The sequence below is a fragment of the Mixophyes fleayi genome, chromosome 3, assembly GCF_038048845.1.
Source record: "Mixophyes fleayi isolate aMixFle1 chromosome 3, aMixFle1.hap1, whole genome shotgun sequence".
In the NCBI taxonomy this organism is placed as follows: Eukaryota; Metazoa; Chordata; class Amphibia; order Anura; family Limnodynastidae; genus Mixophyes; species Mixophyes fleayi.
This window is the reverse complement of record NC_134404.1, coordinates 293,288,409-293,300,626: the sequence shown is the minus strand read 5'-3', so window position 1 is coordinate 293,300,626 and position 12,218 is coordinate 293,288,409. Positions and strand designations below refer to the sequence as shown.

General features: G+C 42.7%; 1 protein-coding gene across 1 annotated transcript in view; it reads right to left on the bottom strand.

Moving 5' to 3' along the window:
- Nucleotides 1–12,218, bottom strand: part of SLC24A3 (solute carrier family 24 member 3) — a 311,310-nt gene that overhangs the window by 30,507 nt on the left and 268,585 nt on the right. Inside the window, exon 8 of the mRNA XM_075203825.1 lies at nt 1,421–1,446. Coding sequence (XP_075059926.1) covers nt 1,421–1,446 — 26 coding nt within the window. The remainder of the gene's footprint in view (nt 1–1,420; nt 1,447–12,218) is intronic.

Genomic DNA, 12,218 nt, shown 5'->3' with positions numbered 1-12,218 from the left:
AAATCTAAAAAAAAAAAAAGTTAATATTCCCCTGCTCCAAGAAGGGAGCCATTGCGAAGTGCATCTGGTCACTTGTAATGATGTGGGGCACACGCTACCTCTAGTTAGCCACAGACCGCAACTTATTAGAAGCCAGTAGCCCTCACTTCCTATCAACTGATACGAGACAGAAAGTGTTGCTGGATGGTGCTACTATCTGGTGAAACAAGCGGCTGGATGTAGAGGAGGTAACAGCAGAAGTACTAAACCTGGTGACTTATTTTTGTCATTGCAGGCATATTAATGGGTGCTACTATTACAGTATAAATAATACTTGGTATTACTAGTACCTGTGGCTGACATATTACTAGACATTATTACTACTGCTGACATATTACTGTTGCACATATTACTTGGCCTCACTGCTACTTCTAGCACACATGGGGTTGGTGAAGCTGTTTCATCCTATTAAAGTATTAAGTATTAAATGACTGCTAAACCCCAAAATGTTAGTGTTCAGATATGAATTTTGTCCAATTCCTCTAGGTTATTAACAGTGTGATAATGTAATATTATTTAAAAATATATATCAATATATACCTTTACTTGTTCCGGTGGTAGTCATTTAGACAACTTTCTAAATTCCGACATCTTTTTAAACGACTGGACAATAATGCTGGCTATAAGCCCTACAATAATAAAATGACTACTTACCATATAAGAGACAGGACGTTTTTTCGAAGCTTGAAATGACCATGTACTGTAAAATCCAAATAAGCTAAACACCTACACCGCAAAATGACGTAATATACTATTGCCATACTGAAAATGGGGGTTTTAAAGCGGCAATACTCGGACTCAGCGTCTGTATTCCGTCATACATGGCGCCATTTTTAGTATGTCCATAGTATATTACGTAATTTTAGGTGTAGGTGTTTAGCTTATTTGGATTTTACAGTACACGGTCATTTCAAGCTTCGAAAAAACGTCATGTCTCTTATATGGTTAGTAGTCATTTTATTATTGTAGGCTTATAGCCAGCGTTATTGTCCAGTCGTTTAAAACAATGTCGGCTTTCACGTCTCCGTTCTCCCGTACCCCACCCACTTGTTCAGCATATTTCCATACATAATAAACAACATGTCTTTATCTTATTTGATAAATTTCATTAACTACCCTCTGGGAGATCCCTGAGTGGGCACAATGACTCCATCCCACACCCTGCTATGTAATACTGAGATGCGGGGGGGCAGAGCCTGATGATTTGAATTACGTCATTAAGGCTTGGCCCTGTCGGGAACCTCCCGTACAATCCGGGAGAGTAGGCGAATATGATCTATATATATTTTAATACAAATATACATTAGCTTTATTGTTAAACTACTACCTACAAATTTGCTAGTTAAATATTAGGTGGAGTGATTTCAAAATATTAACTTACCAGGAAACTTTTTCATCATATATGAACTGTGAAGAAAAGAGCAATGTTAAATATATGGATAAAATCAGAAAGCACAATACTATAAAGTAGTTTGATTTGCATATGTTCTTTTTTTTAGTTATCATCTCCTCTCATCTTTGTGGACGAGTGTTTATAGAACCACTGAGGCTCCCACACATCCAGACCTCTTAGTTGTGGCTTCTGTAGGCTGTGCTACTTGGGGAATTTATCAGTGGATGGAGGATGTCTGCAGCAAGCGTCACGCATCTGATAGGATGAAGCTAACTACATAGACCACAGAGATACCTGCCAAGTTCTTCCACCTGGCTCAAGAGTTTCCTCAGATGTCATCTAGCACCTCAAGATGATAAAGCATCTCAGGTGGAAGTTTTGTGGATTCTTTAGCATTAGAGTTTATCCATTGAAAACATAGTTGTAAACATCGCAACCTAAATAATTAGGCACCAGACATTTTAGTGTTTTTCTTGAGTCTGTTCATTCCCTGCATCACCTTTAGATTGTAAGTTCGCCTTCCTGTTTTATTATTGCATGTTCAATTCCACAACGCTGCAGAATTAGTAGCGCCATATAAATAGCTGATGATGATGAAGGCTGTGGAATGGTGCTAAATATAGAAGAAATAAGAGATGTAATAATGTGCTGCGGTATTTCATTTGCCACTAGATGGCACCCCAGTAATGTTTAGCTGGACTACAGCTCCCCCAGGAAAATATCTATTAGAGTGGTTCACTTAAATTACTATACCAAAAAAACAAAACATTAAGTAAATGTATTTTCCTAGAAGGTTAGAGTACTGAAAAAGGATGTTATATGTGCTTTCTATTTTCTCCCGCTAGCTAGCAAACATCAGAATGACAAACACAAAGGAAGACAATTTACATATGCAAGAAGCCAGATTCTAAGTACATTTTGAAAACAGTTCCTATAATGAACGACAGTCGTACGTACATTATAAATCAATTCATTTACATCACTGCTGGCAACAAACACACATTTGCTAGAGTTTTTGGGGATTTCTTAAACAAATATTTTTTAGCCACAACTATAGAAATATATTCATCCTCAGATAGACATGGTTTATGGGAATATTAAACCACTTAGGGGAAGTTCAATTGTTGCAGTCGTGATCATTCCTTATTTCAGGGCAGATAAAGAAATTGAAGTCAGATGAAATGTGGTGGAAATTATAGCATTTGAGATAGACTGTGATCTTAGAACAAGACTTACCACCTTGATGGAGCAATAAAGCAAATGTTTTAGACACAAATCCTACAGCTTTTGTGAACATCAATAATAGGTACACTTGTGTAAAATCCACCATCTGTTCACAATTCACTGTTTAATAGGAACAAGAAAAATGTGTGTATACATGTTTAGTATTACCTTGGTGCTGTAACAATCTTTATTTCTGTAATCCACTAGCTACAAGAAATATTACTAGACATACATTGGGATAGGATTGCAAGAGACGATATGTTCTCTTCTGTCTCTGGGGAGGAGGGATCATTTGTACACCAGGGGTTTGCCTACTGGATCTGGCTTTATTTGGAGATCAATTTACAGATACTTACAGATAAGCCTTATTTAATTTCTTAATTGTACGCAGTTTATATTAGAAAACATTTAATTCTTGGTGTTACACATTACTTTTGAGAGGGACATCATTTTGGAGCGCTGATAACAGAACTTTTGCCCTATTGTATATAAATACCTATCTCGCTTTCTCTGTGTATATATATATTTATGTTGATAATACATCAGGGAAACTCAACCAGTGCAACCCTTGTCCAATCATGCTCTCCTAGGAGTTTTATCAGAGTAATAGAGTATGCTCTGGTATTGGTGAACACTGTGACTGCCTGTGTCAAATACATTGCATTGGATGATGTTGCACCTCTTTGATTACTATTAGAGATGATATGTGTCACATGAAGGAGTTGAGCACTGATCTCCCTATGGCATGTATAGATAATATTTTTTATAAGTTAACAGGCAGTACTTTGTGATGATATTTTCTCTTGACACAGTGCACACCTGATGTACGCTTCTTTGGATGTAATAAAGACGGGCCTATGTCATACTTGCTGACAGGGAGGACAGGCAAAGATTTGACTTTTTAAAGGAAAAAAATGTAGGTGGCCTAGTGACCCAGCCCAAGGTAACCCACTGTGGGACCGGCCCAGGGGGCAGATTCCCCCCTACCCCTTAGCCCAGCCTGCCCCTGCATGCCAACTCTTTATGCTTTCCCTCCAGGAGGGGAGGTGAAGTGTGAGGACAGAAAGTGGTGGGACTCGGCAAATAACGACATTTTTGCCCTGTCCCCGCGATGCAATGACGTGAAAGCATCATTTTGCTGCGGGGGTGCAGAGTCAAAATGACGCTATTCCGCACAAATTGCGTCATGGAGGCCAGGAGACCTACCCGGAATTCGGGAGTCTTCTGGACATTCCGGGGGCATGCCCTATGCTCACTTTCATTGTAAATTTAAATAATAAATCTAGTTAAACTGAGCAGTGTTTGAGGAGAGTTTATTAAAATGAATTGTACTAAAGTTGTAGGATATGACACCTCTGGGGATTCTCCATCTCTCAGCACACCGTTGCGCACTTCTAGATTGTGGAGGCATTTCCCCTGGAACGGAGAGTAGACATCTACCTTGAAATACGGTGGATAGACTATCCAGGCGCACTACAAAATTCTATCCAATCTGTGTGTGCTTCATGAATGTATGTGCAATACGCTGCACATACAATGCATGTAGCTGCACGTGCCCTATTATAAATAGATCTTTTACAAATGTTATTAGGAAAAAAGTCATTTTGGTCAGCTCCAATCTTTGAGCTGAAGTTGGAGCAGAAGTTCCACAATCATCACCCTGCGCTCCTAGATTGTGGGAGTTGTTGTTCAGCCACAGCTGGCGCTATGCATAGCGAAGACCAGATCTGTAAACAGATGGTTCAGATACAACCACCGCATCTGCCGGAATAAAGCCTTATAAACGTATAATAGCTCTAACAAAACAGTAGGGATGGAATGTTCAAGGTCGGACGCACAAGGCTGCTCCAACTGGATACTCTTTCAAAGTCACCCACACAAAAGCAAAAAGAGCAACTCTGGTTTACAATGTCAATTTAGGAGATTCTTTTCATATGTCTACAACCTCATATACATTTTATATTTAGGAAAAATCTAAAGACGTTTGTTTTATTGGTGATCTGAGGTTTCCTTTTTCCATTACTTCAGAAACTCAGGAAGCTCAACAATTCTGGGTCTGGGGGCTTGGAGCTATGGAATGAACCAGTCTATGCCAGGTGCTGGAATACATATATGAACCAAGCTACATAAATATAGCAACTCATACTTGTGTTTTAGGTTGAAAGGTGTAGTAAACCGAGGTCTCTGACATCCTGTATCAAAGTATGTTCCAGTTCTGTTGTCAGTATGATAAGGTATGATCAGTAAATGGATATTCACAGTCGCAATTGGTCATGTTAATGATTTTGAGAGTAAGCCACTCGTTATTCAGAATAGACTTCTGGCTAATGCAATCTACATGGCAGACATTCAATGTATGTGTTCATGTGTACATTCAATATAGCAGTGTTTTTAGATTAAGACATACATTATGCTGACACACTCACTCTCACTACACACAGCCAGTTTCACCCTTTATAGCACTGGATGGGATAGGATGTTCTGTTTAGCATGTGAAGCACTGTAGAGAATTCCTAGAATTAATTGGAAAGTAAAGCACTACAATGGAAGTATATCATTATGAAATATACCACTATGCACTAGCGATTGGCACTCGTTAACCCAGGGCATGGAGCGTAATGATTTTCTCTCTCGCAATGGACGTTTCTGTTAGGAACCCACAGGTTGTGGGCCCCATGTTTCTCTCACTAGGTATCTGCTGACAGCCTGCAGAATGGTTAGATATAACCAGAGTTCAGGCTGGCAGCTCAGGTATAACATAAGAATATAATTCCAAGGGCAGGGCCTGACAGCACAGCATCAGAAATACCTAACTAAGTTACGGGTCAGAAGCAAACGAATGTAAGAAAAAACAAGCTGGGCTGTTACACAGTGAAGCAGTCATATAACAGAGAAGCACAGACAACTATAAGTACAAAAGTCACGGGGAGAACATACAAACTCCACACAGATAGTGCCCTGGTGCTCTAAGACAGCAATGTTGTGAACTTCATCTATTCATATCCAGATACTAAAGGTTTTGGACAACTCACTCCTTAATATAAACGCCTCCCGCCTTATAGCAAATAAGGGGGTTCTGCTCAATATTACAATCCATACATGGTTTTCTTTTGAAGGGGATTGGATGGAAAGAGTCTTCCAGTAATGTGAGCTGACGGTACAATTAGCCAGAGAGGACCTCCCTTTTTACTACACAGGGGGTGATGGGGTGTCCAAAATGACAACCCCTTTAATACTCTCACATGCGTAACTCAGGTCAATATGTCCAATAAATGGTATAAAACATAGTAAAATTAAGGATACTTGCTTATTTTCCTGGAATGTCCGGAAGACTCCCATATTTTGGGTAGTTTCCCAGACCTCAGGGAGAGTGGACCTTTCTCCTGGATCCCACCGATTTCCTAGTGAATTTGGCGGGACAGCGGCCTCAATGATGGGGTTCGCAGCAAAATGCGTAAATTTGTCCAATGATGGTGGCATAGCGCTACACTGCGGCACTACGCCCACTGCTCTAGCCACTAAACCTCCAACGGGATCTCCCAGAGATGAGAGTTAGGAAGTAGGCAAGTATGAAATTAAGCAATACACAAGCTATAAAACAGTTCAAACTGAGGGGAAACATGGTAAATCACTGGTGTTGTGACATTGAGAAATGCAGAATAATCCACATAATCCTTTATTACAGAGAGAAATTGAAAGCTAGCTAAAAGCCGCTGTCCTTCTCTCATCTGTAACAAAAGGATTTGACTCAATTATGTATCTGTATTGTTTACAATCAATTATCTCCACATCATTTCCCATATGTAATGCAAAGCCATTATGTATCATTCACACAGAATATCCTCCAAATCCCGTTCATATAAACTTATTGGTCGCTTGCCAAATCATTTCAGCTGCAACTGCTCGATAAGGGTATTTTGCAGTCAACAATTTCCTTATCTAGTAGGCAGATTAAAAAAGAAAATATGCCTCTTTTTCATGCAGCTGTTGGATTGACTATATAATGAGCATGAGATTATGTTAATTATGATCATGCAAACTGCACTTAAATTTCAATCAGCCAAGCAGGTTAAGGTGGCAATGTGACAGAAAATGTTCTGTCATGGAGACGGCACCGGGCAGAGCAGTGTCATTTGTAGAATTTAGATGAATGTGCTCAAGTGACCGTTTCTGCTTGTTTAAAACCTGATGCAAGACTTGAAATAACATGTAGATTGCAGAGCATGTAGCCTGGGAAAACTGCATTTTTATTTTCACTGGCAGATGTTTCAAATTTAAGCACATGTTAATTTATTTTCTTACATTGCATGCAGATGGCACTGAAATTTACTAGACCCGAGAAACGACAGCTCTGACTATGGCATTGGAAGCACAAAGAATTGTTGGTGGTACAACAGGCAATACATGAAAAGCTGCTCTCAGGCCAATGCTTTGAGGTTCATTTGGTCACAAGGACTTGTTCATCATACAATTGGCCAAATCGGGTGCAGCTCGTTGCTAGATGTGTGTCGGCATGGACAACACTGGTCACCACTCCTAATGCTACCTTCCCTACCACACTTAAAACAGGGGGGTTATCATATTCGTACATTTTAGACAAATATACAAGCAAAGCTGTGTGCACTACTGTTAGATACACGTAGCTCTTCCTTCACGAGCAGTACAATGTGAACAGGGACATACCTCCCAACTATCCTTGTTGTCAGATCAAATCCTGAGTAACCAAGACAGTCACCCAAATTCAGGACTGCCCCAACACATTCAGGACAGTTGGCAGACTGTCCTGCTCTCTCCTAACTATCTTGTCAATTTCACCACCTGTGGCTGCTGGTGTCCTTAGATCAGTTGCTGCTTGTCTGGCTCCTGGAATACCCTATTTGGAAAAAAAATAGGTACATGAAATTAGAAAACTCCAACCAGCCTCGGTGTTAAATCAACATAGCCCCCACGTTTTATAATAAGGCCTCCCCCCAGCCAAAAATTAAAATAATAGTAGTCACATTTTAGAAATAGATCTACTTCCCTCCAACCATCCCTGGCATTAAATCAATATAGCACCCGCATTTAATAATTAAGGCCTCCCTCCAGCCCCAAAATTAAAATAATAGTATTCACATTTAATAAATAAACCTATTTACCTCCCTTCAAACCCCAGCAATAAATAATAGCATTTGCGTTTAATAAATATAACCATTTCCCACAACCATCCCAGCATTAAATAATTCATATTCACATTTAATTAATAGCCCTCCTTTCCAAATTCATCTCCACATTCAATTAATAGCCCCAAACCACCACAGCATTAAATTAGCCATATGCCCCCTGCCATCATGCACATTACATAGCCATATGCCCCCTGCCATCACACACATTACATAGCCATATGCCCCCTGCCATCACACATTACATAGCCATATGCCCCCTGCCATCACACACATTACATAGCCATATGCCCCCTGCCATCACACACATTACATAGCCATATGCCCCCCTGCCATCACACACATTACATAGCCATATGCCCCCTGCCATCACACACATTACATAGCCATATGTCCCCCTGCCATCACACACATTACATAGCCATATGCCCCCTGCCATCACGCACATTACATAGCCATATGTCCCCCTGCCATCACACACATTACATAGCCTTATGCCCCCCTGCCATCACACACATTACATAGCCATATGTCCCCCTGCCATCACACACATTACATAGCCTTATGTCCCCCTGCCATCACACACATTACATAGCCATATGCCCCCTGCCATCACACACATTACATAGCCATATGCCCCCTGTCATCACACACATTACATAGCCATATGCCCCCCTGCCATCACACACATTACATAGCCATATGCCCCCTGCCATCACACACATTACATAGCCATATGTCCCCCTGCCATCACACACATTACATAGCCATATGCCCCCTGCCATCACGCACATTACATAGCCATATGTCCCCCTGCCATCACACACATTACATAGCCTTATGCCCCCCTGCCATCACACACATTACATAGCCATATGTCCCCCTGCCATCACACACATTACATAGCCATATGTCCCCCTGCCATCACACACACACATTACATAGCCATATGTCCCCCTGCCATCACACACATTACATAGCCATATGTCCCCCTGCCATCACACACACACATTACATAGCCATATGTCCCCCTGCCATCACACACATTACATAGCCATATGTCCCCCTGCCATCACACACATTACATAGCCATATGCCCCCTGCCATCACGCACATTACATAGCCATATGCCCCCTGCCATCACACACATTACATAGCCTTATGCCCCCCTGCCATCACACACATTACATAACCATATGTCCTCCTGCCATCACACACATTACATAGCCATATGTCCCCCTGCCATCACACACATTACATAACCATATGTCCTCCTGCCATCACACACATTACATAACCATATGTCCTCCTGCCATCACACACATTACATAGCCATATGTCCCCCTGCCATCACACACATTACATAGCCTTATGTCCCCCTGCCATCACACACATTACATAGCCATATGCCCCCTGCCATCACACACATTACATAGCCATATGCCCCCTGCCATCACACACATTACATAGCCATATGTCCCCCTGCCATCACACACATTACATAGCCATATGCCCCCTGCCATCACGCACATTACATAGCCATATGCCCCCTGCCATCACACACATTACATAGCCTTATGCCCCCCTGCCATCACACACATTACATAACCATATGTCCTCCTGCCATCACACACATTACATAGCCATATGTCCCCCTGCCATCACACACATTACATAACCATATGTCCTCCTGCCATCACACACATTACATAACCATATGTCCTCCTGCCATCACACACATTACATAGCCATATGTCCCCCTGCCATCACACACATTACATAGCCTTATGTCCCCCTGCCATCACACACATTACATAGCCATATGCCCCCTGCCATCACACACATTACATAGCCATATGCCCCCTGCCATCACGCACATTACATAGCCATATGCCCCCCCGCCATCACACACATTACATAGCCATATGTCCCCCTGCCATCACACACATTACATAGCCATATGTCCCCTGCCATCACACACATTACATAGCCATATGTCCCCCTGCCATCACACACATTACATAGCCATATGTCCCCCTGCCATCAAACACATTACATAGCCATATGTCCCCCTGCCATCACACACATTACATAGTCATATGTCCCCCTGCCATCACACACACACATTACATAACCATATGCCCCCTGCCATCACGCACATTACATAGCCATATGCCCCCCTGCCATCACACACATTACATAGCCATATGTCCCCCTGCCATCACACACATTACATAGCCATATGCCCCCTGCCTTCACACACATTACATAGCCATATGTCCCCCTGCCATCACACACATTACATAGCCATATGTCCTCCTGCCATCAAACACATTACATAGCCATATGTCCCCCTGCCATCACACACATTACATAGTCATATGTCCCCCTGCCATCACACACACACATTACATAACCATATGCCCCCTGCCATCACACACATTACATAGCCATATGCTGCCCTGCCATCACATCCACACATTACATAACCATATGGCCCCCTGCCATCACACACATTACATAACCATATGCCCCCTGCCATCACACACATTACATAGCCATATGTCCTCCTGCCATCACACACATTACATAGCCATATGTCCTCCTGCCATCACACGCATTACATAGCCATATGCCCCCCTCCCATCACATCCACACATTACATAACCATATGCCCCCCTGCCATCACACATATTACATAGCCATATGCCCCCCTGCCATCACACACATTACATAGCCATATGCCCCCCTGCCATCACACACATTACATAACCATATGCCCCCCTGCCATCACACATATTACATAACCATATGGCCCCCTGCCATCACACATATTACATAGCCATATGCCCCCCTGCCATCACACACATTACATAGCCATATGCCCCCCTGCCATCACACACATTACATAGCCTTATGTCCACCTGCCATCACATCCACACATTACATAGCCATATCCCACACTCCAAGCACATACTAGTAGGTTAATTGGCTGCTATTAAATTTGCCCTTAGTCTCTCTCGGTCTGTGTTAGGGGATTTAAATTGTAAGCTCCAATGGGGCTGGGACTGATGTGAATGAGTTCTCTGTACAGCGCTGCGGAATTAGTGGCGCTATATAAATAAATAGATGATGATGATGATATCCCTCCCTGCCATCACACACACACACACACACACATTTAGAGGCCCCCTACACACACACACACACACACACACACACACACACACATTACATTGCATTTAGAGGCCCCCCTACACACACACACACACACACACACACACGTTACATTGAATTTAGAGCCCCCCCTACACACACATTACATTTAGAGGACCCTCTACACATACATTACATTACATTTAGAGCCCCCCCTACACACACACACACACATTACATTGCATTTAGAGCCCCCCCTACACACACACACACACATTACATTGCATTTAGAGCCCTCCCTACACACACACATTACATTACATTTAGAGCCCCCCCTACACACACACACATTACATTTAGAGGCCCCCCTACACACACATTACATTTAGAGGACCCTCTACACACACATTACATTATATTTAGAGGCCCCCCTACATGTACATTACATTAAGAGGCCCCCTACACACACATTACATTACATTTAGAGGCCTCCCTACACAAACTTTACATTACATTTAGAGGCCCCCCTACACATACACACACACACACAGACACACCTTCCTTCCGGGCTTCTCGGCCCACACGGGATGGCACCTGTTATGTGGTGCACGTCCCATGTGACTTCTGTGGCCATACATAGGAAGAGGGAGGGATCGCAGCACCTAGGGGAAAAAACTCTGGTCCCGGTGAAGGGGCCAGCCACCAACTATACCACGTGTCCAGCGCCTGGAATCTCTGTCCCCCCAATTTGGCACGGTGTCAGGTTGCCCGGATTAAGCAGATCCGGGCGCCCAGTGATTTAAAGAAATAAAAAGGAATGACAAAAAAGAAGAAGAAGCAAGCAGCCTACGGGCGGCCTCATTAAGCCATCGGCCTACCGGGCAAATTCCTGGTAAGGCCTATGGCCAATCCGCCCCTGGTGCAGAGTCACAATCTTTTCAGCCGATGGAGAGATGAACATCACAGATCTGAAGGTACATCAGGTAGGTGTGTACACATAGATCTATTGCTAATCGGGACTTTCAGTCGCTGGTAAATTGTTACAGAAATCGTATCTGTACTGTGTGCTCGGCTTTATTCCTGACTGGCTACCGGACATTGGGTCCTTCACTGAACCTTACCTAGTAGCAGCACCGCTGTTCTCTAGTTCCATGTCGCTGCTCTCCTAACCCATTAATGTTGGCTGACATCAATGAGGAGCAACATAAACAAATTAAAGCTGACATCATGGCGTAAACAATACA